A 25,649-nucleotide genomic window follows, 5' to 3' on the forward strand; every position below is an offset into this window, starting at 1 on the left:
GGGTTTTTTGACTAGGCCTATATGCAACATGAGGCCCCAAAATGTCCTGGGAACCAGCCACCAGGCCTAGCCAAAGTGAGCCCGGGTTTGCGGTGACGAACTGTTGGGTGTACAGATTTGTCTGCTCAACCATCAGAATGACAAAGTCTTCACTGAAATAATAACTGACAATGTCAATCTTGATTCCTGAGATGCTAACAAACTCAGGAATCACTGGCTCGTGGTCCGCTTGCTGAGTCCAGACAAGTTCTCCGGGATGGGGCACCAGTGAACTTGGCCTGGGGGCTTGACTAGTATGAGCGCCAGGGGGACTCATATTAGCATGGGGCACAGGGTCAGGAGCAGAGGAAGTTTGCAGTCCCGCATGGTGGCGTCCCCACCACCTTGGTGGCTCATCATCAGAACCAGATGATGAGGAGAATGAGGAAATAAGGAAGGTGTGGTATTCCTCGTCCTCTGTGGCACTCTCAGTGTTGGAGGCAAGTATGGTCCTGCGGACCATTTCCTTATTCTAATGGGGATGGGAGTGTGTGTATGTGAAAAACGTTATTTGTGTGTATATGTGCTGTGTGTGGTGTGGTGCGAGACTGCCTCCCTAACCTGCCCTAACCTACGGGGGTCGGGGGTCTCAGGATGATTCCAGCAGCCATCCCGGTCTTGCTAGCGGCAAGGACCGTAATTCCCTCGGGCCTACCTGTTTGCCCTTCGTCCTTAAGGACTCAGGATGCAGGGCATGTGCATATGCCCTGTGTCCTGAAGAGGTTAAAACTTGGACTGCAGTACACAAAAACTTACTGCTAAAGAGTCTACCTTGGACTTAATCTTTTAAGCAGGCATTTCCTAGTGCAACACATTAGTTCTGTCTTATAAGAGCTTGGGCACTCTCATTAAAACAAATTTTTGCTACTGCACTCCTTACGGTAAATAAAAAATCTTAGTACTTTGTTTAAAAAAATATGAGGTTTCTATGTTTTGTTTGTGTCTAAAAAGCTGCCACTAGGGGTCTCCCTACTCATCCAGAGCACATTTCCCTCCATCTCTTGCACAGACTTCGGACTCCTGCTGGCCTGGCCGAAGTCCAAAAGCAGGAAAAGCTGAGGGTGTGTGTGCAGCCTTAGCCAATCAGAGCTCATCTCACACACTGAACTGCTGTGGGCTGTGTGTAGCAGAGTGATGGAGGAAGTTCCCCCCGTATGGCTTCAGATGATGTCACACCTGCTGGGTAACGCCCCTTCCCAGTCTTTGAATCTGACTGAGCAGAAAATACAGAGAAGAAAACTGAAAAATAGTAAAAATAAAGGCAGGAGGTGGTTTATCATGATGGGGCAGTGAACTGGGAGGATTATAAAATTTTACAAGATCATGAGAGGTACTTTTTAACATTTCTTTAGTGAGCACCTATATTTCCATTATGGAGTAAAAAAAAAAAAAGAATTCTGCAGTATAATAATGTTAAAATGCAAAGTAACATAAGGATATTGGGACTATTAAACAGATTCCCAATTATAACCTTGTGTATATAGATTTTATGAGTAACATAAGGTGAATGTCTTTATGTAATGTTGTCCATGAGAGAATTTCACAATGCAAACTGCTCTAAAATGGCATTTTGTGGTTCATGTTTCACATGGAAAGGTTTTCATGTAAACATTTACCATATGTTGTCTATAAAAGAGGTGTGCTAAAGGTTACACTAGCTAAGCTGGGAAGACTTTCCATTTAACACTGCTATCATATAAACACCTATAATGGAAAGTTTTTCTTTATTTATTTAGAAATCATGTTAAAGTGGAGGAGGAACGTAATAGAATGCATTTTTCTGAAAAATTCACACTTTAGAAATTACATATTCAAAAGTACTTCTGGTGTTAATACAAGTCAAGTCGTATTTTTTTTTCAGGATTCACTTTAAAAAGCAGGTTCAATTGCAATCAGATGTTTTTTTTTTTTTTTAGTAATTTTTTTGGATCATTTTTTTCCAAAAATTTTGAATGACAAAACAGAATAGTTTTATGCAGCATAGATTTTTTTTTTCAAGAATGCGTATTTGTAAGTGTAACAGATTTATAATGCACATATTTGGCAACTTCACTTTGAGACACTTGTACATTTACTGCAACAGCCTGAATCTCATTGCTATCTTTCAGTTTATTGTTTAGAGTAGACCAACAATAAAAGAGTTAAAGAAAACGTGGTAATTATATTGTGTCTTTGACAAATGATTATTGGAATCATTAAGTCTAATGAACTATACTTATCTCTCTGTACATTAGTGTTATTGTATAGTTAGTGCCGCATATATGTTATGTGAATGTGGGAGTTATGGCTACATCATCTCATTGTATTCATTAACTCATGTGAACTAGTCTATTACATCAATTAGCATCTGGCACCACAGCAACTTAAATGCATCAAGTTGACAAGTGTTTACCCTTGTTAATAAAGATCAGAATTTTGTTGACAGTTCGTGCATTGTTTTGTTGTTTTTTTTAAACAAAAAGCATAATTTCCTTTTTCTTCTTTATGCTTTTGCAGAATGCAGTAAAAATCGAGTTTCTAATGTGTAAAAAGTGAAATAATTTGTTTGTTTTAATTTTACATACAAAATATAACATATGAATTAAAGCAAGAATAAAAGGAAGGAAGGGAGTGAGGCAAGTAGAGAGTGAGGGAGAGAAGGAAAGAAGGAAGGAGGATAGAGGAAGGGAAGAAAAGAAAGTGGGAAGGAGAGAGGAAGGGAAGGAAAGAGAGAGGCAGAGAAGGGAATATGGAAGGAGGAAAGAGGGAGGGAAGAAAATAAGGTGGGAAGGAGAGAGGGAGGGAAGGAAAGAGGGAGGGAGAGAAGGAAATATGGAAGGAGGATAGAGGGAGGGAAGAAAAGAAAGTGGGAAGGAGAGAGGAAGGGAAGGGAAGAGAGAGGCAGAGAAGGAAATATGGAAGGAGGAAAGAGGGAGGGAAGAAAATAAGGTGGGAAGGAGAGAGGGAAGGAAGGAAAGAGGGAGGGAGAGAAGGAAATATGGAAGGAGGATAGAGGGAGGGAAGAAAAGAAGTCGGGAAGGAGAGAGTGAGAGAAGGAAAGAGGGAGGGAGAGAAGGAAAATGTAAGGAGGATAGAGGGAGGGAAGAAAAGAAGGTGGGTAGGAGAGAGGGATGGAATGAAAAAGGGAGTGAAGGAAAGAGGGAGAGAAGAAGAGGGAAGAATAGAGGGAAGGAGAAAAAGAGGGAAGGAGAGAGAGGAAGGTAAGGAAAGAGGAAGGGAAGGAGAGAGGGAGGGGAGTAAAGAGGGAGAAAGGGAGAGTGAGAAGGAGCGAGGGCAGAAAAGAGAGAGGAAGGAGAAAGGGAGGGAAGGAGAGAGGGAGGGATGGAGGGAGGTAGGGAAGGAAAGAGGGAGAAAAGGAGAGAGAGAAGGAGGGAAGGAAAGATGAAGAGAAGTAGAGAGGTCAGAAAGGAGAGGGGGGAAAGAGGGAGGGAGGGAAGGAGGTAGAGAGGAAGGGTATTAAATAGGGAGGGAAGGAAAAAGGAAGAAAAAGAAGAAGGGAGGGAAGGAAAGACTGAGTTTAAGAAACCTATAAGGGTCATCTAACATACTGTGGTTATCTATTATTTACAAGCTGGAACACACACTTTCTGCGCTGCCCCCATTTCTGCCCATTGTAATGTTATTATGAGGAGCTGTCTCTCTATATCAGCTTTCTCTTCCTGAATAAGGGCAAGAAAACAGTAGGATTCTCTAACAGACATCTAATAGATAATTACGTTACTGTTTGTTTTGCAACTGAATTGTTCACATTATAGGTCATATTAAAGGTGGGAAAAGTTCTGATGTGATTATCTTTATCTCTTTTTTTAACATCACAACAACCTGGCATTTTAAGGGTGTATAGATATTTTATATCCACTGTAATAGTAGCAGCTTTTCAAAGCAATTTCAATATAAATAAAAAAATTTGGTCCTTGTAGCAGGATATAAATAGATATTTAATTTAGTTATGTACTCATAAAGGTAGAAAAAATTCAAGCTTTTAGGCGCTGATCCATGGAGGTAGAAATGGTGAGGACACCCATTTATTGTCCTAAAATCAGGTTTATTCGCACTAGCAAGGCGTTTCTGGTCCATAACAGACTCTTCGTCAGGCAGGGTGCATACACAAAGCTGTCAAGACAAGCAATAAATATCCTCGTGGTGTCCTTGCAAAGGGCACATCAATATGGGTAATTCACAACCCATTTTTTTGTGTAGAATTTATTTTACAATAAAGAGAAAACATGTATAAAATCACAGTTATTAAAAAAGATATGTACCCCTACTATTGTATGGCATATTGAATACTACAGAACCAATTGTTATGTATTTTGTAGTACATTCCAGTAATTCAGTTGTTGAGTAAGCTACGCCAATGCCGTAGTCAACAGGGGAATCACAGCTGGAAGACAGCAGGTGAGGATGATGCCTGAGCGATACACGGCCATCACAATGTTCTAAGTAGGTGGGCTTTATATGTATGAAAAGAGAGGGTGCCAGGCGTAGTTTTTTTTATTTGTGTTTATGTATGGAGTAGATCAGGCAGGAAGCTTTATCTCCCTGTAGTGAATTAGTATCTATTCGCTCGCGGTGGTGATACAGAGCAGTGGCAATATTGAAAGAAGGCGGGGTTAACTCCCGTTAAGGAATTAGACTTGTCTGTAAACATATGACAGCAGTGAATATGAAGGAGAGTGAAGGTAGTGCTGATTGGGAAACCAGATCTGTGCTTATGTGAGAGCGATATGAAGCAGTAGCGGGGTTGAGAAGGGGTGGGTTAGCTCCCGTTAAGGAGTTGAACTTGTTCTGTTAGCGTGTGACAGCAGTCAGCAATGTATGAGGACAGAAATAGCTGTGATTGAAGGACCAGGTATATGCTCGTGTGGGAGAGATATGGAGCAGTACTGGGGTTGAGAATGGGTGGAGCTAACTTCCGTTGAGAAGTCAGAATTGAGTATTCTGAAGAAGGGATATTTAGGGAAAGAATGTCTTCCTCTAAGGATGAACTTATATAGCATATAACTTTTTCACTCAAATCGCATGTTTCCAATGCGGCAGATGAGGAGAGCTGAAATAAGTCCAATTGACAGTAATGATAAGTCCAATGATGGGGATGTGTATTAGAGAGTGTCATGGATAGTGTTGCATATACAGAATATGTCATGGCCTGCCATATTAGTATAGATTTAATTAATAAAATGAATTCCTGGCACCCTCTCTTTTCATACATACAAAGCCCACCTACTTAGAACATTGTGATGGCCGTGTATCACTCAGGCATCATGCTCACCAGCTGCGATTCCCCTGTTGACTACGGCATTGGCGTAGTATACTCACATGAAGAAATGCCTGCAACAACTGAATTACTGGAATGTACTACAAAATACATAACCATTGGTTCTGTAGTATTCAATATACCATACAATAGTAGGGGTACATAGCTTTTTTAATAACTGTGATTTTATAAATGCTTTATCTTTATTGTAAAATAAATTCTACTTGAAAAATGGGTTGTGAATTACCTAATTGATGTGCCCTTTGCAAGGACACCACGATGATATTTGTTTGTTTTGCCAGCTTTGTGTATGCACCTTGCCTGATGAAGGGTCCGTTACGGACCAAAAACGCGCTGCTAGTGTGAATAAACCTTATATTTGGACAATAACTTTGTGTCCTCACCATTTCTACCTCCACGGATCAGCGCCTAGAAGCTTGAATTTTTTCTACCTTCATGAGTACTTTTTCACCAGATTAGCGCTGCTAACACCGGACGAGCCACGGCTGCAGATCCAAGCTACTATCATATTAATATTTGACATCTTTTGAGGTGTTGTGCTCTGAGCGCAACCCGACTTGGTGGGTGCAATTTCACCCACCTTATGTATGTTATCATTTGACATATTCAACTAGGGGCACATATCCCTTTCTTTCTGCTTTTGTCTTTGTGCATAATTTAGTTATGTGGCTAAGATTCATTTTCAAGAAGACTTTACAACAGAAACTGTCATATCATTTAGTTATCTTCTAAAAATATTTTTCTTTATTTCTAGAACAAAAGTTTGAAAAACAAACTCATGTCAGGAAACAAGTTTTGTGGTCTTCGTGCTGAGGAGGTGAGTGCACTGATCTCTTGTGAAGGCTGAAAGTGAATTGAACTCTCCAGGCATTTTAGTTACATTCCAGAAAAATATGGGTTTAATCCATTTCATATGAATGCTTTTATTAAATGCTATTGTATAGTATATGTAAAAAGAGGATATTTGGCGTAATGCAGAGTAAAGAACCACTTGATCTTAATACATTAAAAATATGAAAAGTGTTGCAAAACATATTTGAAATATGTTGAAAACACTTGAATGTGGTATTTAGATGAATAATGGTCACTGTTTCAATGAAAAAAAATTATAATGAGAAAACTATGAGATGCAAACATGATAATTGTGAATTCATATTGAATTCATGATGTTGAAAGATTTCTTTGTTCTGTAATCCACAATTTTACTTGTAATGGACCATGTGTCCTTGGTATGTAACCATTACTGGTAATTGTAAAAAAATAAAAAATAAAAATAAAAAAAAATACCTGCAAAACTGACAATCCAAATCCAACTTTATTGAAAAATACTAACAACAGCACAAAAAGACAAGGACCCCACCCCTAAAAACATCCCACTCTTAAAACGCATATGCCCCAAAGAACAGCAAGGGTGGGATGTTTTTAGGGGTGGGGTCATTGTCTTTTTGTACTGCTGTTAATATTTTCAATAAAGTTGGATTTGGATTGTCAGTTGTGTAGGTATTTATTGTATGCTATCTGACATAGTGCTGGTTTGTAGATTATAATTACTGGTAATTGGTTTGGGAGCATACTAATTCTGATCTATACTCTAGCCAAGGGTTTCCCAACAGATCTCTATTTGCACCATCGCAGACCGATAACTACACATTTTTGTGTATCTAAATGCATTGTAAAAATAAAAAAAAATCCCCCCTTCTTCGTTTTCTGACTGGTGTAAGTTTTGCCTTGACCTTACATGTGAGTAATGTGTGATGCACCAGTTACAAGGAATGAAGTGCTAAAGATAGTGCTATAGATCCGCTGTCGGAGATTCTGAGTGCGGCTAGTGCGGATTCCGTTAGAACATTGAGCAGGCTGGAAATTCTTCAGCCCAAAATATTCTGCTGTGTGAATGGGTTAACTAAAAACCCATTCACCTGCAATGTACCTTCAGGCAGCAGAAATTCAGACAGAAATTCCTGAGCGGAATTCCTGTTGGAAAGTCCATAGTGTGAACCAGGCCATAGAGTTTCCATACAAACCTGCCTGTTCATCTGACGTGCCATCAAGTCATGCCATTCACATCAGTGTAGCTTTAAAAAAAAACACATTTTAGTGAAAACCCCATTAAAAGAAAATATTTTCTAGTACTGTACATGTGACATGGGAACAAATCTGATACCTACATTGTACATAAAATACATAGTTTAGCTTCAGCCAATTCTGCTTTATTGACTTATGAATTATGTAGAAACATTTCCATAAAAGTGTCTGTGAAGAGATCATTAAATGGAGATTTCTTTTTATTCCTTTCCGTACAATTCTCCAATCCTATGGCCATAAATTTGAAATGCTGGAAAGAATTATTGTCACGGCTATATAGTATTTGAGATTCCGAATTAAAGTAATTCATCTGAGATAATTGTATATGACTGCTTATCGGGAGGTCACCTGCAGGCTTGACCCTATTTGATTTACTCAATAGCAAGAAGTATGAAATCGAAAAAGATTTATTGTACCACACATCTATTTTATTAATTGTATTTTTATTTATTTATTTCAGTCTAAACGTATACAGGCCCAACTGAAGGAGCTGCGGTATGGAAAAAAAGATTTAGTTTCCAAGGTATAGTCATATCTGATTGTTTTTTCTGTCTAGGCAAGGCTACATTGGATGTTGTTATAACAAGATATGACATCATGTTGTATATCCTATTTAATGACATGGCTTTTATAGAGCTAGCAAAGTGTCAATTTGTATTGTAAAACAAAAACTAGTCACCTTGTTTAATTATTTAGGTCTAATAACAGTGAAACAAGGAGCAAATGTCCTACCGACGTTACTATCTAGGAGGAATCCTGTCTTAGTACTGACTAAGTATAAAGCCCTGATTCTTCAGAATCACTAGATGTACAGTAGTTTTTTTTGTACTGTTGTGTATTGTAGTGAGATACTGTATTTTGAATGCATATGACATAATTATTTAAGGTCTTCATAGTACAGATGTTCACGTAATATATGGCATTACAGGTTGGTACGGAATAGTGTTATCTGGGTATGATGTGTGATGAAGTGACTGTGAGACAATTTTTTTTAATTTTTTTTCATTGCCTTCCTGACATTTTATTGGCTGAAATGTTGTGCAATTTTGAAATAGACAACTTCATTGTTCATTGTTGACTATGAAGTGAATGAGATTTATTAAATGTGCTTTTTTTATAAAGGCGCAAAAATAATGCGCAAACGTTCAACAAAAAGAATGACATCCTTCAGCAAGTTCTGAGGTGATTTTTCATTTGTGCAAAATTTATCAAAGTTTGTGCGCTGTTTTGATAAATTTGGTGCATGTAAGCCAAAAACACAGCAAAAAAGGAAAGAAAAAAAAAGGCTGTGCAGTGGCTGCATAGAGAAACATATCAATAAATCCCCCCAAGTATGTTCATATTATTCTTGCATAAAAATTTGCAATAAATTGACATTTTACAGATGCATCCTGCCTTAACATAATGGTGATGGTGATGAACCCGACAATTCACTGCTGCCAACTGCTAGCAGAATTATAAATTCAAGTCAATTAGATGAGGGGATAGCTGTGCTATCCAAAAAAAAAAAATGCCGGGATGGTGAGGCACAAACCGCTAGGATGTAAAACAATGTAATTGTAGTATTGTACAAAGATTTCTTTATGGTAAAAGCCATTTTTCATTGAGAAAGGGATGTGCGGTCCCGAAACGCGTCTGCTACTGGCTAAATAAAGAAATCTTTGTACAATACTACAATTGTATTGTTTTACATCCGAGCGGTTTGTGCCCCACCATCCCGGCATTTTTTTGGATAGCACACTATCCCCTTATCTATCTACTACAATCAGCTGGAACATCCAGGACCTGATTCCCAGGTGGCTGCACCGCATATCCTATACAAAGCCCTGCAAAGTGGTTGTGTCTTCCAACACAACCCGGAAAGGTGAGTGGATATCTCACCACCTTGCAAATTCACACTCAATCAGACGTACTGTCCTATGGGAGGCTCTGTCTTTTTTTCTTTATAGTACTAAATTCAAGTCAATGAAGGTATTTCGCTGCATTAAACATTTCCCTGGCACACTAGATAAGAAATGTAGCGCACCAGGAATCATGTTAACGCAGGCTACATCTATACATGTTTGGCATCCCGAACAGCTGTAAGACACGAGGAGGGTCTTCTTCCTTGCCTCTTGGTGTCCGATCGCCGAATGACTGCTCAGTGCCTGAGATCCAGTCAAGCGGCAGAATCATCCATCAGTGGCTTCTTATGAGAAACCACTTATCAATGTAAAAGATCAGTGTGTGCAGTGTTATAGCTCCCTATGGGGGCTATAACATTGCAAAAAAAGTGAAAAAGAAAAGTGAATAAAGATCATTTAACCCCTCCCCTAATAAAAGTTTTAATGACCCCCCTTTTCCCATAAAAAAAAAAACAGTGTAAACAAAAATAAACATATGTGGTATCGCCGCGTGCGGAAATGTCCGAATTATAAAAATATATTGTTAAATATATTGCCGCTGCATGATGCTCTGCTAATGCTCCGCTTGTCAATCATAGCGAATCAGAGGCATATGTGTATAGAATTGAAGTGGGGAGCAGACATATAGCCGTATCTGGTCCCCACTTCGCTTCTATACACAATCCTCAGCAAACACCTCAACTGCCCCATCGCCTCCCCCATCCCCGGTGTTATAATTACCTGTTCCCGGGGCCCGCGCTTCTTCTGGCTCCGGCGATGTGGCTGTGCGCTGCGATGCGCAATGACGGGTGACGTCATCAAACGCGACGTCACCGTAAGTGCGCACAGTGACAACGCCGAAGCCAGAAGAAGCGCGGGCCACGGGAACAGGTAATTATAACACCGGGGATGGGGGAGGCGATGAGGCAGTTGAGGTGTTTGCTAAGGATTGTGTATAGAAGCGAAGTGGGGACCAGATACGGCTATATGTCTGCTCCCCACTTCACTTCTATACACATATGCCTCTGAAGCGCTATGATTGACAAGCGGAGCATTAGCAGAGCATCGTGCAGCGGCTTCCCAGAGTGATGCTCTGCTAATAAAATGCTTGTCCTTGATAGCGCTTGAGGCATATGTATATAGATGTGCCGGGGGCATATGTTTGCGCTGTGCGGGGGGCATATACACTGTATAAACATGTGTTGCTGGGATCATATGTTTGCGCTGTGCGGGGGGGCATATATACTGTATAAACATGTGTTGCTGGGGGCATATGTTTGCGCTGTGCGGGGGGCATATATACTGTATAAACATGTGTTGCTGGGGGCATATGTTTGCGCTGTGCGGGGGGCATATATATATATACATGCACTGCTGGGATCATATTATTGCGCTGTGTCGGGGGCATATATAAAATTTACCATGCAACACAATTTCTAACCCGTGCGACACAATCCGTGCGACACATTAGTAAATCAGGGAGAAAAATACAGGGAGTAAATGAAGAAACACTCAGAGATAAACCCAACACTCTTAGTAAATGAGGCAATTATCTGTGATTATATTCAAACAATAAGTGATTTGCAATAAAGTGTAACATGTGTCACTACAGAAATTAAGACACAAAGGGGATCATTTATCAAGGCCCTAATTGGCCTATACTGTATTTTTCTGAAGTTCTGGTGCACAGTGTTTGCCACTATAATGTATTCATAACATACAATAAGAAATAACATAAATTAGGAATTACATCCTCAGAACAAACCAAAATTACAGCTAATTTAACGAAACCTATGTGTGAGGCATTTTAGCCAAAAGGAGACTCATAGTAAAAGAAAAAAAAAAAAGAAAAAGAAGAAATTTTTTAAATAAACAAATGACAAACACTAAAGATAGAAAGAAAATGTGACTACGGTATAAAAAATAAGACGGAGGGGAAAGAAAAACAAGTACAAATTTCATAGGGAAGGTATAATAAGCTGGGGGAAAATTCCCTGAGAGTTTCAACTTTTCTATTTGAGGACTGCTTCTATTCGTTCTCCTCCTTATGCTGAATCAGAGAAAAAAATATATATACTTGAATGGTATATGAATCCGGTAAATATGTGTCTATATGTCTGTGGTATATCTGACTTATCTTGTTCTTTCTTTCTGAGAAGCTTTTAGAGGTATCAGGGTCTCAGCAGCCGCTCACAGGTGGACAGTAAGCGATTTTTTATTTGGAGAAAAGAAAGGTAAAGGTCTACTCAGGGCGTTGATGTCAATAGTTAAAGGGGTATTCTGGGCAAAAACATCTTATCCCCCATGCAAAGGATAGGGGATAAGATGTCTGATCGCGGGGGGGGGGGGGGGAAGCTGCGGCCCCCCCCCCCCCTTTCTATGTGGAGCTGCGTCTCCAGTTTCGGAAACCTCCGGGTTTCCGGGACTGGGGATGTGACGTCACGCCACGCCCCCTCCATTCACTTCTATGGGAGGGGGTGTGATGGCCGTCACTAATAAATTTTTTCACTACATTTTAGAAAAAACTTTTAAGCATTCATTTGGACACTCAGGCTGCCAGCCATAGCGACAATATTCTACATACCAGATGAAAGAAATGGATGAATGTGGATTATGTTAGCAATGCAACAAATAAAGTTGTGCAATAGATATTGAATACATCACAGATAAAATTAAAAAGTACTACCATGAAACAATGCAAACATCAAAGTAAACCATATTTAAAAAAATATTTATTTAAAATCTTACATTTAAGGTCTAAAAATATTTGTCCATATATCCTATCGAGTCAGGAATATAAGTCCCGATGAAAGGCGAGTTAAGTGAACCAGTCTTTTTAATTTTGGTTTACCTAGTTTATGCATATTGCCCATAATAACCCTGCTTGGTGAAAAACTGACCATTTTACCTGTTTTTGCACCAGCCTCTGGCAGTCGGGCTTTCAGAATCCACTCCTCTTTGCTTTTCCGTCGGGTTTTGGACATTTTTTTTAAATGTTGGGTTACGCCCACTTTTTGATAAGCCACGCCCCTATGCAGTTATTTTTTTTTGTCCAAAAAGGTCACAAACACTGTTGCACAGGCATGCGCCTAAATTTAGTCAACAAAACCCAATAAAAACTGCCGAGTTTGGCTTAGTAAATGAGGGCCAGGATGTTACAGAATGACCACTAGGTTAACCAGAGTGCTAAACAGAGTGGCCTGTGCCAAGTTTGGCTGTGAAAGTTTATTTCAAGCAGACATTTCAAGAGTTCCATACTGTTACAGATCAATTGTGAAGGTATTATTGAGAGGTATTAATCATACATGTCGCTAGTACAAATTGGAGGCGTGTTTACAAAACATAGCTTCCTTAGTACTGTAAATCTGTAAAGCTGCAGTTACCTTAATGTGGTGTTTCTTGTTTCTATTATTATGTTTTTGCTAAAAGCAGAGAATGGAAATAAGTTAGAACACTATAAAGAGACAAATAAAGATTTGGTAATGGAATTGGTACTAATTTGAATCATTGCTACAAACAAAGGATTTATAAAAGGTTGAAAACTGTGGATCTTAAATTTATGGAAAGGTTTTTAATTCTCATGGAACCATAAAAGTCATCAATGCATTGAGGCAGATTTATTATTAGTCTTCAACTTATCCAAATTAGTTCTCCAACAGAAGGAAGCTCTAGCACCATACATTAGCAATAACTACCCTGTTGGTCAATGTCCAAGCCATGAAAGGGGGCACTGCTTTCACACAACGTGTGCCAAAATTGAGCCTGAATTCTGGAGCAAGATTTAGTTAAGTTAAAGCAAACTAATAGATGGTCTACCCTTATACAAGACAGTCTGAAGTGTAGCCAACCCCATATCTCGCAGCTGTCAGCTGGTATCTGCAGATGAAACTAGCCTTCAGCTACCAGCAATGGATATCACTCCGGTGCCTGTCACTAACCACCCATGATGCCTTGATAAATAGCATCTAGGTAGTTATCTGCCAGGTGATTGTCCGGTCTGGGTGCCGATTGGTACCCCCACAATGTAATAGCCTATTAGTGCCTATCAGTTGTCAGCAAGAACAAAGGTGGACTTCAGGCTCCCAGTAGGTAAAAAATCCAAGGTTTATTCAAACATGTTAAAATCCAAGTGTAACAAAAATATAGATATAATAAAATACAAACGAAATGCACTGGTGCGAGATTCCATGAGGGAGGTTGTGCTGGTGTTCATGTGAAGCTGGAATACATGGTGAGCTGATCTTTTTTTTCTAGTTGTCATGAGACAACTACTGTAGCAGGCCTACTGAAGTGGCATTAGTGGCTGTTATGTTAGATCCACATTTACAGCCTTCCATAGTAATTTAAAGTGTACTCTATAAGCAGTTGAAATATCCACTGTATATATACCTAAAAGAGCTAAAATGGTGTAATAAAAAGATTAAAATAAAAATGTTATGAATTAAAAAATATGAGGAGGATGAAAATGACACTAGAAATTTATTATTTTTTATTTTTATTTACAGTTTTGGCCATTATTAGAAAATAATGTAGAGATTTTTGTGTATGCCTTTTGCTTATCTGTTTTAGCTGATGGTGCAGGAATAGATTTGAAGCCATACTGATTGCAACTCCATCATTCAAATGATTCCTAATGCTACCTACATTTCCCATGAATTGTCTGGCTATGCAGAGAGAGGATGTGGAATTTTATCACTGCACTTGGTCATAAAATTAGGATACTGGTTTTGGAGTTCATCCAGGCAAACTGACCAGACTCATAAGTGGGTTGAGGTCAGTTCACATTATGTGCATTTTTTTGTGCACTTTTTTTTTCTTCCAAATTCATATTTTAGAGCAATATGGTGAAAGTTATTTGATCCATAATCACAATTGAAGCATTTTTATGAAGATTTGAAGTCTTTAGGCTGTTATTGTAATGTCCATTTATTTTAATTTAATTTTATTTTTTTATGTCTTGGCGTCTGTCCAGACTCTAGTTTTTGTCTGAGTAGTTTGCTATTCTCCCTGGCTAGGGAATAGTTAAAGCTCGGGTGGGGCTATTTTAACTCGAGCTCTGTTTTATGATGCAGCTTAGCTATTGCGCAATGCTGTCCATGCACCTTGTATTTATATTGTGATATTTCTGAGTTTTTAACCATGGTTAATAGTTCTGTTTATTTTAGATTTTAGTCTGTAGTACATTTGTCGGTTTTTAGTATTATGTATGTCCGTTCGGCTTTAGCCTTATATGTTAGTCTGTGTTCACACTGTGAGTCTCGTTTGTATAATTCCTGCTCTGGTATCCTGGTTCCTCCATGTTGTTTGGAGTTTGGTTTTGTGGAGTATGTTCAAAATCCATTTCTCAGTCTAGTGTTCCATGTATTATATTTCTGTTTGCTTCTAGGCGAGTATTCTGATCACAAGGTGGAGTGTGCCTGCTGGCTAGAAGTCTATCTAGAGTTATTATTGCTGTCTACTCCTTTTGCGGAGTGGTGTGTCCAGTTTGTTTCTGTTCTGTGTCCCAGTGTGAACAGTGTCCTATGTTCCTTCTGCTTGTGCCTTGTATCTTAATCTGTGTTCACTATGAGAATCCTGACCTGTGTTCCTTCACGTTGTGAAGTTTTGTTTTCTTGTATCCCTGTTTATGCAGTTCATTATAGCTGATCTTTGGAGTTTTAGTACATGCACTGATCATAGAGTACACGATCACTGATCTAGTATTTCCTCTGTTATTTACCATTGGTCTATAGTGACCTCTGTGCTTACTCACTGCTCAGTATCCTCTGAATTTAATCTGTTTATGTTATCTGAGTCCCGTGTGGACAGTGTTCTATGTTCCAGATCAGTTTAGTGTTTAACATTCAGTTATTCTGTTCATCCCCTGAATTTATTGGTTTCTGCTGTTTATTCATTCTATACCTTGTCTAGTTCAATTATTCACATTTGCTATTTATCCAGTCTCTGAATTGTTTGTTAGTACACTATATTCTGCTCTGTTTGCCTGTATATATTCTGTCTTTTATATCTGCTTGTTGGTACTTTTCCCGTTATGTTTCGGGCCTGTGACCGACTATGTATATTATTATTTGTTTTACGCCCACTGCACTTTAGCTCAGGTAGGGACCGGAACTGTGGTTGTTGATTCGCTGTTTAGGACGGATGGGCAAGTAGGCAGGGAGAGTGTTATTAGGGACAGCTTAGGGCTCACTCTCCCTGTCCCCCCAGTCGGTCATGACAGTTACATAGCTAAATAGTACTCTTAAAAAAAAAAGGCATATGTTCCTGTCATTTTCTGTGGGTCAGATTGGTATAGTATATGGGTCAGATTGATATAGTAATGAACACCTGGATGTGGATGTGCTAGAATAAAACAGACGGTAAAGTGTAGGGTGGCAAGTGTGGTTAATATGGTCAACAAAATAAAACCCATAATACTTCTTTAATATGTCTGCGAGGGACACTAAGCAGTGAACAACACAGATAGGAGTAGGATCATATCTATTTAACCCCTAGAGGATACACAGATAAAAACTAAAGATCACAGCACAAAAAATTAGCCCTGAAATTTGATGCATACTTAATTTGTTAGAAAAAAGTTAGTTTTTTCTTAAGAAGCAGTGTAGCAATAGAAAAACATGTAAACATGCTTTCTATTTAATCCTATTGCCCGCCAGAATAAAGAGAACATATCAGTTTTACTGTTAAGCACATTTTTAAAATTGCGGCTTTCTTTTCAATTTCCCACCACAATAAATATAAAACAAGCTCTCATATGGGTCTGTGGATGAAGAAATGAAAGAGTTGTGGATCTTAAAATTTAAATTTGACTGTCTTTAAGGGGTTAATAGTTGTAATAAAACAGCAGCACTGCAGAGAGGGTTACGCATCTGTTCTCTGTGCAAAATCTGTTTTAAAATGTGACAACATATATTTGTTATTTTACAGTATATGTTCCCATTGTATGCATTCTCCATACAGTCGAGTGTTACTTTCATATTTGAGGCAATTTTATGTACACACAGTTGTTGCGAATATGATTATGACTTATGTTTTTTTTTAATGTTTTAAAGCCCCGGGGAATAGCTTGACAGATGATGGCATATTTTACATAGTCCTATAATATGGCAGCAAAAGTAAATTTATTACAAAGTTATGGCCTACAGACTCCCTCCTGGAAACATTTATTTGTTGAAAAATGTATATGAGCATAGAAATTACATCACTTCTCCCACTGAAGGTTTCATTGCTGGATGACGTTCCTGAACACTTTTATCTATTAAGAACACTGTATTCATCTCATTTCCTTCATGTCTCAGAGTGTAAAATGCATTTCTTTTCTGATGCAAAATTTATTTTCAGCTGTTATGTGCTTTGCGCTGCAAGGCTTATAACATTATGTCCTATGCAGTTAATTATTGTGAATAAAAAAAAAAATGTAATGCACTGACTATTTTCCTAGACTAGAGAGGTCACCAAATGTCACCAAATAGTGGTTTGTGGTTTTGGAAGGTAAAAAGACACACAGAGCTAACTCTTATCAGTATCACCCCCACTAACCAATTTTATAGGCTTGTAGTGCAGGTGACAAAATGATACTTACCTCTTCCCGATCCATTGCTGCGTTCCACTGTTATTCCGCTTTTTTCTTGTATGCTAATGAGCTGCTTGGGGCATGGGCGGAGCTATTCTTGCTTTCACGGGCACGGTGACATCACTGCTGCCGGGTCGGCGCTCAACCCGGCTCATCAATATTTATATTCCCCCCTCCCTGCTCGCTCTCTCTCTCTGACACAGCGATGCATCCGCCACTATGTCAGAGAGAGTGAGCAGGGAGGGGGTATATGAATATTGATGAGCTGGGTGGAGTGCCTTGTAGCAGTGACATCACTGTGCCTGGTGGATGGCGGTGAAGTGTCAGGGAGAGAGCAAGAAAGGAGGGGGGCCATGAATATTGATAAGCCGAGTGAAGCGCCGACCTAGCAGTGGTGACCTCACCATGCCCAGGGAAGCGAACATAGCTCTGCCCATGCCCAAAGCATCTCATTGGCATACTACAAAAAAAAGCAGATTAACAGCAGAATTCAGCCATGGATCGGGACAAGGTTAGTATTGTTTTGATCAGTGTCACCAGCAGTACAAGGGTGATACTGATGACAGATTTCCTTTAAGTGGCAGAGATTCTGTGATTCTATATGCTCATCATGTCCTTCCCAAAGTGAGCCTTGTGCTGATGTCAACTCTGAAGATGCATACTATTGAAGGCAAAGATGTAAAGGAGCAGATATGACAACTTCAGGGAATAAAAACTGAACCTTTGCACCATATGATTACTAGCCACATATTTAGTTAGTTAGTTAGTCAGTTAAAAAAAAATTAGTACAATAAAACTGACTAAGTATTTACTAATATTACATATAAAAGAGGCTGTTCTTGTAAGATGTTTGACAGAGGTTAACCTGTGGGTTAGCTGGACCCATAGTTCCAAGCCATCATGGTTGCTAGCATGCTAGAATGAGGCCTTTTACAAGGTTACCCCATGCTCTCTGGGCCAGCTGATAAAGACAGTGGTAGTACCTATGTGGAGTGCTCTTGCAGTTCTGGGTTAGCTTGATGGCTGTCCGAGTATGATTGGAGTTGTAGTTTTGTAACATCTGAAAGGCCATATTATACAGATCATTGACCTAGGCAAAGAATCAGTCCTTGCTCTTTTATTAATTCCCCTGATCACAAGACAATTGATTTTAGTGACCTGCTTTGAGGACACATGTCCTACCAGCACCCCACTCTACCAGCTATACTTCTTCGGCATACTGTATATATTGGACTGTAATACAAGTGATTAAAGGGGTACTCTGTTGGAAATATCCCCTTTGGATAGGGGATAAGATATTAGATTGCAGTGGTCCCGCTGCTGGCCGGCAGCGGCAGCGACCGGAACACAAAGCTTGCAGCTTCCACGTTCATGATGTCATGCCATGCCCTCTCCATTCATGTCTGTAAGAGGGGGCATGATGGCTAGTACATAGACATCACGCCTCCTCCCACAAAAATGAATGGAGGGGGCATGGTGGCTTGCATCGCCAGTCATCTGGCATGTAGCAGAGTTTGCTCCATGCACCGAATGACGGGGTGCTACAGCAGAGATCCTCAGCAGCAGGATCGCCGCAATCTAACATCTTATCCCCTATCCTTTGGATAGGGGATAATAGGTTTCCAATGGAATACCCCTTTAAGGCTGTTTTGCCTGTAAAATTTTGCATTACCTGATTTTTTCATGAGGTTTGTATGTGTTCCTGTATGGTATTTCTCTAACACTATTGGTATTGCTAGATTAATTAGGAAATTAGATTCTGAGACCCAATGGAGGTAGGGATGCTCTGTACAGTGCTACCGAATACATTGGCGCTATATATTGTTAGTGAATAAAATAAATATGATATAAAAAGTTTGATGAATTGAAAATCCATTGTACTACACTGAAAATATTAGTCACAGTAATGCAAAAATCATGTATTCAATTTACATCTTGCTAAAGAGTCCTATATCATCACTTGAAGGTCGCACTCGGGAGGATGACTGAAGAAGCTTTACTATGTAAACCTCTTTTGTGTCTGGATGCTGCATTTAAATAGCAATTTTAGCTGTCATTTTTGTGCCTATGTCAGACAGTGATGATAAAATGCAGCTTTTAAATCCTCCCATTAAAAGAAAAAAAAAAAAAAAACACAGAACAATATTTTAAGGATTGCAAAATGAATAGCAACAACTATGTGTCATTTGTTAGACTGTCAGACAATGAGAAAGTTAACACTCTTTAAGAAAGTAGAAAATAAAATGGTATTTTATATGATTTGTGAATCTTCTACTGACACTGTGATATAATGCAAAGACAATGGCAAGCATAATCACATAAAATATATTAATAGCATTGGTGTCACTATACAGCCGCATCAGCAAAAGATTTCGGGAAGCAAGAGTTATTTATTTCTTCCTGTTTCTTTTTTTTAAATCACATATAGAAAGAGTAGAGAATGACAATATTGTAATACTCAGGTGAGTTTATTCTTATATGCTGAACACAATAATAAACCAATGTACAGCAAGCTTCTAGTCACCCTAGTGGCAGCCAAAGTTAACGTAACATAATAAATCTACAGAACAATTCAAGGGTTTTGGGAGGGATGTAAGAGATCGTCCTTCCATGGTCAATAAAGATATGAAGCAAATCAGCATAACATTTTTCAGATACCTCTCAATCCTTGGCCCATGATATGTTTTTTTCAATGCATGTAACATGTACTTTTTCTGGTCTGGGATACAACCTTGAATCTCTTACTCAATTCTAAACAGATTGAAATCCAAGGTGGCTTAGGAGAATCCAACTTAATCAAATATTACTAATCTCAAAAACTAGACCTTCTTAATAAATGTTCTCAAATGCCCCCTTTTGGCGTACTTTAGAAGCACCAGAATGTTACCTCTCTACAATCATTGATATGGACAGCTGGTGCTTACAGACATCCTATTTCCTACCTATCATAAAACACTGTTTGTCTATGGAACAACACAATATAGTCTCTTCCCCGTTATCGTCCTCTTTCACTTTCTCATATTTCAGCCAAGCAAGACTTACCCATTGCTTTCAACAATTGCCTGCTTAATGGACATATACCAGTATAGCACTTTTTGTTACTTGATGGTAAGACCTCTTTCTTAACCCTTCAACAACAATATACAGTAATCAATCTACAATTCTGAAAACCCTTTAAATATTTACAAATTAAATGCTTTATTACATTCTTCCTGAAAAAAAAATAAAATACTACACAATTCTTACCATTCACCTTTATTGAACAAAGATGCTGTTCAGACTCCCATACCTTACTCTTCTTTACTTCTGTGGAAACAATCATTGACAACACTCCTCCCGTCATATGCTAAGAAACAAAAAAATGACTTTGACAACAAACTTTGTAAACACAATAGATTCTGATCTGGAAGACTACCAGTAAGAGTATGTGTAATGCCCACCTGCTAGATGGTATCTAGTACTTGTACAGACTGTTCATATGGTTCCCATATATTCCTCTGAATGCTTTAGATGCTGTACAGCCCCTGGAAAAGTACAATAATAAATTAGTATAAATAAATATAATAAAATTATCATAATTGGTGGAACTGCTCTAAATCAATAATCTTGATTATTCAGTCACAGGCTTTACATTAACCTGCAATCCCTGTGTCCCTGTGTCCTAATTTATCTACCCATCAAAGGGATAACAAACATAAGTAATACATTAATTGATTACTTTTATTTTTCGTGCTGCAAAACAAACAATTGCAGAAGCATGGAAATGACATACTATATGGCCACAGAAGGTTGGATTACTACAAAAAACTAACTGCTCTGCCCTAAGTCTCTTCCAAAAATCTAAATATGAACGACCCACCCCCTTCTTTTTGTGTATAGTCTTGTTATGTCCTTATCTGTGTTATAAAGTTTTTCTTCATTTAACTTATGACTTTAGAGAATTGTAATGATTTTGTTTAAAAGATAAGCTCCTATACAGAACGCTGCTCTCTAAAATTCAATTAATATGAAAACTGGTATTTTCATGTAATTGGAAATATATCTCTTCCCTATCATTAGAAGAGGCCATTAATACTACAGTTGATTAACCCCTTAAGGACATAGCATTTTTCCATTTTTTGCATTTTCCTTTTTTCCTACTTACCTTTTAAAAGTCATAACCCTTTCAATTTTGCACCTAAAAATCCATATGATGGCTTAGTTTTTGCACCACGAATTCTACATTGTAATGACACCAGTCATTTTACCCAAAAATCTACGGCAAAATGAAAAAAAAATCATTGTGCGACAAAATGGAAGAAAAAATGCTATTTTGTAAATTTGAGGGGCTTCTTTTATGCCAAACATAAAGTTTTGCATTGTTGCCAAAAAGTTCGATTTTGGTATCATCTGACCAGAGCACCTTCTTCCACATGTTTGGTGTGTCTCCCAGATGGCTTGTGGCAAACTTTAAACAACACTTTTTATGGATATCTTTAAGAAATGGCTTTCTTCTTGCCACTCTTCCATAAAGGCCAGATTTGTGCAGTATACGACTGATTGTTGTCCTATGGACAGAGTCTCCCCCCTCAGCTGTAGATCTCTGCAGTTCATCCAGAGTGATCATGGGCCTCTTGGCTGCATCTCTGATCAATCTTCTCCTTGTATGAGCTGAAAGTTTAGAGGGTCTTTGTAGATTTGCAGTGGTCTGATACTCCTTCCATTTCAATATTATCGCTTGCACAGTACTCCTTTGGATGTTTAAAGCTTTGGAAATCTTTTTGTATCCAAATCCGGCTTTAAACTTCTCCACAACAGTATCTCGGACCTGCCTGGTGTGTTCTTTGTTCTTCATGATGCTCTCTGCGCTTTTATCGGACCTCTGAGACTATCACAGTGCAGGTGCATTTATATGGAGACTTGATTACACACAGGTGGATTCTATTTATCATCATTAGTCATTTAGGTCAACATTGGATCATTCAGGGATCCTCACTGAACCTCTGGAGAGAGTTTGCTGCACTGAAAGTAAAGGGGCTGAATAATTTTGCACGCCCAATTTTTCAGGTTTTTATTGGTTAACAAAGTTTGAAATATCCAATAAATGATTGTGTCCCACTTGTTGTTGATTCTTCACAAAGAATTACAGTTTCATATCTTTATGTTTGAAGCCTGAAATGTGGCAAAAGGTCAAAGTTCAAGGGGGCCGATTTTTTATTACTTCGGAAAAAAATCATAACTACATGCAGGAAAATTTATATTTTTAAAATTGTCCTCTTCTGACACCTACAACTTTTTAATTGTTCCATGTACAGGGTGGTATGAGGGCTAATTTTTTGTGCCGTGATCTGAAGTTTTTATCGGTACCATATTGTTTTGATCGGACTTTTTGGCCACTTTTTATTCATTTTTTTAATGTTATAAAAAGTGACCAAACATACGCTATTTTGGACTTTGGAATTTTTTTGCGCATACGCCATTGGCCGTGCAGTTTATTTAACAATATATTTTTATTGCTCGGACATTTACGCACGTGGCAATACCACGTATGTTTATTTTTATTTACACAGTTATTTTTTTTATGGGAAAAGGGGGGTGATTCATACTTTTATTAGGGAAAGGGTTAAATGATCTATATTAACTTTTTTTTTTGCAAAGTTATAGCTCCCATAGGGAGCTATAACACTGTACACACTGATCTTTTACACGGATCACTGCAGATCAGCGGTTGATTGCTCAAGCCTTGATTTCAGGCTTGCAGCAATCAATCGCCATTTGGACCCGCAGGAGGCAGGAGTCCTAGCTGATCGGGACATCGCAATTTTATATATATATATATATATATATATATATATATATATATATATATATATATATAATATATTTGTGGTCAGGCTATGGCTTACAGAAGAGTTATGCAAATGAACCTATCTGACTGCATGGACTAGCAACCTGCTAAAGGATGGCTGATGTTGTGCCCAAAGCATTGTCGAGGGTAAAGCCTATAAGGAAGCATACCCTGGTAATTAATTAAATGAAAAGGGGGGGGGGGGAGGGTGGTACACAATGAAAGTCCCGGGGAGAGGCATTGGCTGGCTACCGGCTTTTAAGCCAAGCACCCGCTCCTCCCACAAATGCAGGCTGACAAGTCAGCCTTGCCAACTTGTGGTCAGGCTACGGCTAACAGAAGAGTTATGCAAATGAACCTGGCCGTATGGATTAGTAACCTGCTAAAGGATGGCTGATGATGTGCCCAAACCATCGTCGAGGGTAAAGGGTATTAGGAGGCAAAAAGAACAAAATAGTATGGTAACAAAATAAGTTTATTTACATGACTAATTTACAGAAAGATGTTGACATTTTGGCAAAAGGTTTAGGAATGTATCGAGAGAAACATGATGACCGCCAACGCCCCAATTTGACATGATGACATGAATTGACACATTGTGCTTTGAAGCCGCTGAGACAGCAGAAATCCGAATTGAATAACCTGTAATAGATGGAAGGTTAATGCCCATACCAAAGACCAACGAGCATATCTGACTTATCAACTGAGCAGAAGACATAGCTTTCACAGGAAATGGAAGCAAGGGGCTAGAATCAGATGCATTTTTAACAAGGATAGTAGATAATCTAAAACCCCCACAGGACACCATTCATTGAAGGTCCTGAAGTACTGTATATCCCTAATAAGTCCCTACTGAGTGGAGTTGATCCAGAGGAAGGCAAAAAATCCTTGTTACTAGAGGTAAACATTCCTTCCTGACTCCAAATATCGCAGTCAGAAAAAATCCCTGGATCAACGTTCTGTCCCTATAAATCTACTATACATAACCAGCGATGTTATTATTCTCCAAAAATGCATTCAGCTCATTTTTGAACTCTTTTACAGAGTTCACCATAACCACCTCCTCAGGCAGAGAATTCCACACTCTCACTGCTCTTACAGTCTTACAGTAAAGTCTGTGCTGGTGTAGAAACCTTCTTTCCTCAATACGAAGAGAATGCCCCCTTGTTATAGATACTGTCCTGAGTATAAATAGATCATGGGAGAGATCTCTGTACGGTCCCCTGATATATTTATACATAAGCCCCCTAAGGTACTGTAGTCCTCCCATTCCCCGTATTACCCTGGTTGCCCGTCTTTGAACCCTCTCCAGCTCCACTATATCTTTCTTGTACACTGGTGCCCAGTACTGTACACAGTATTCCATGTGTGGTCTGACTAGTGATTTGTACAGCAGTAGAATGATTTTCTTGTTGTGGGCATCTATGCCCCTATTGATGCACCCCATTATTTTAATAGCCATGGCAGCAGATGCCCGACACTGGCCACTACAGCTAAATTTACTGTTAACTAAGACTCCCAAGTCTTTTTCCATGTCAGTTGTCCCAAGTGTTCTCCCATTTAATACATAATCCCAGCCCAGATTTTTCTTCCCCATGTGCATTACCTTACATTTATCAGTGTTGAACCTCATCTGCCACTTCCCAGCCCAAACTTCCAACCTATCCAGATCCATTTGTAACAGTGCACTGTCCTCTATAGTGTTTATCGCTTTACAGAGTTTAGTATCATCTGCCAAGATTGCTACTTTACTATTCAACCCCTCTACAAGGTCATTAATAAATATATTAAATAAAACACGACCCAAGACTGACCCCTGTGGTACCCCACTAGTAAGTCACCCAATCAAAATAAATACCGTTAATAACCACCTTCTGTTTCCTATCACTGAGCCAGTCACTTACCCACTTACACACATTCTCCCCCAGCCCAACCCCTCTCAATTTATGAACCAACCTTTTATGTGGAACCATATCAAATGCTTTGGAAAAATGCAGATATACGACATCCAGCGATTGCCCCTGGTCCAGTCTGGAGCTCACCTCCTCATAAAAGCTGATCAGGTTAGCTTGATAGGACCGATCCCTCATAAAGCCATGCTAATATGGAGTCATACATTTATTTTTATCAAGATATTCCAAAATAGCATCTCTTAGAAAACACTCAAACAATTTACATACAACGGAGGTTAAACTAGCAGGTCTTTAATTCTCGGGGTCACCTTTTGACCCCTTTTTTTAAATATTGGCACCACATTTGCCATACGCCTGTCACTGTAGAGTCCCTGAATAGTAAAAATAGGGGTCTGTCTATTACATTACTTAATTCCTTTAGAACAAGGGGGTGAATGTCATCTGGACCTGGTGATTTGTCTATTTAGATTTTTTTGTAGGCGGCACTGTACTTCTTCCGGTGTTAGACAGGTAACCTGAACTGGGGAGTTTACCTTATCTCGCTGTATTTCACCTGGCATTTAATTTTCCTCTGTGAATACAGAGGAGAAGAATTTGCTTAATGTATTTGTTTTTTCCTGATCCCCATTTATAATTTCTTCCTCATCATTTTTTAAAGGGTTAACACTTTCATTTTTGACCTTTTTGCTATTTAAATAGTTAAAGAACATTTTGGGGTTAGTTTTACTCTCTTTGGCAATGAGTCTTTCTGTCTCTATTTTTGGCTTTTATCAGTTTTTTACATATTTTAAATTTTTCTCTATAGCTTTTTTAATGTTTCTTCACTGTTGTCCTGTTTTAGTAGTTTAAATGCTTTATTTTTGTCATTTTTTGCCCCCTTAACATTTTTATTCATCCATATTGGTTTTCTTTTATTTCTGACCCTTTTATTCCCATAAGGTATATACATCTTACAGTGAGAATTTAAGATATTTTTAAAAGTCTCCCATTTAATGTCAATATTCTTGTTTTTGAGGATATTATCCCATTTTATATTGTTAAGTGCTTCTCT

The 25,649-nt window shown here is 38.7% G+C and overlaps 1 protein-coding gene across 4 annotated transcripts in view; it reads left to right on the forward strand.

Annotated features, from left to right (window-relative positions):
- LOC130276813 (leucine zipper protein 2-like) overlaps positions 1–25,649 on the forward strand; it is a 518,373-nt gene that overhangs the window by 385,069 nt on the left and 107,655 nt on the right. For all 4 annotated transcript variants that reach the window (XM_056526704.1, XM_056526703.1, XM_056526702.1 and 1 more), the window contains 2 exons: positions 6,072–6,134; positions 7,863–7,925. In XM_056526704.1, the coding sequence (XP_056382679.1) occupies positions 6,072–6,134; positions 7,863–7,925 (126 nt within the window). The remainder of the gene's footprint in view (positions 1–6,071; positions 6,135–7,862; positions 7,926–25,649) is intronic.

Source organism: Hyla sarda, chromosome 6 (assembly GCF_029499605.1).
Source record: "Hyla sarda isolate aHylSar1 chromosome 6, aHylSar1.hap1, whole genome shotgun sequence".
NCBI lineage: Eukaryota > Metazoa > Chordata > Amphibia > Anura > Hylidae > Hyla > Hyla sarda.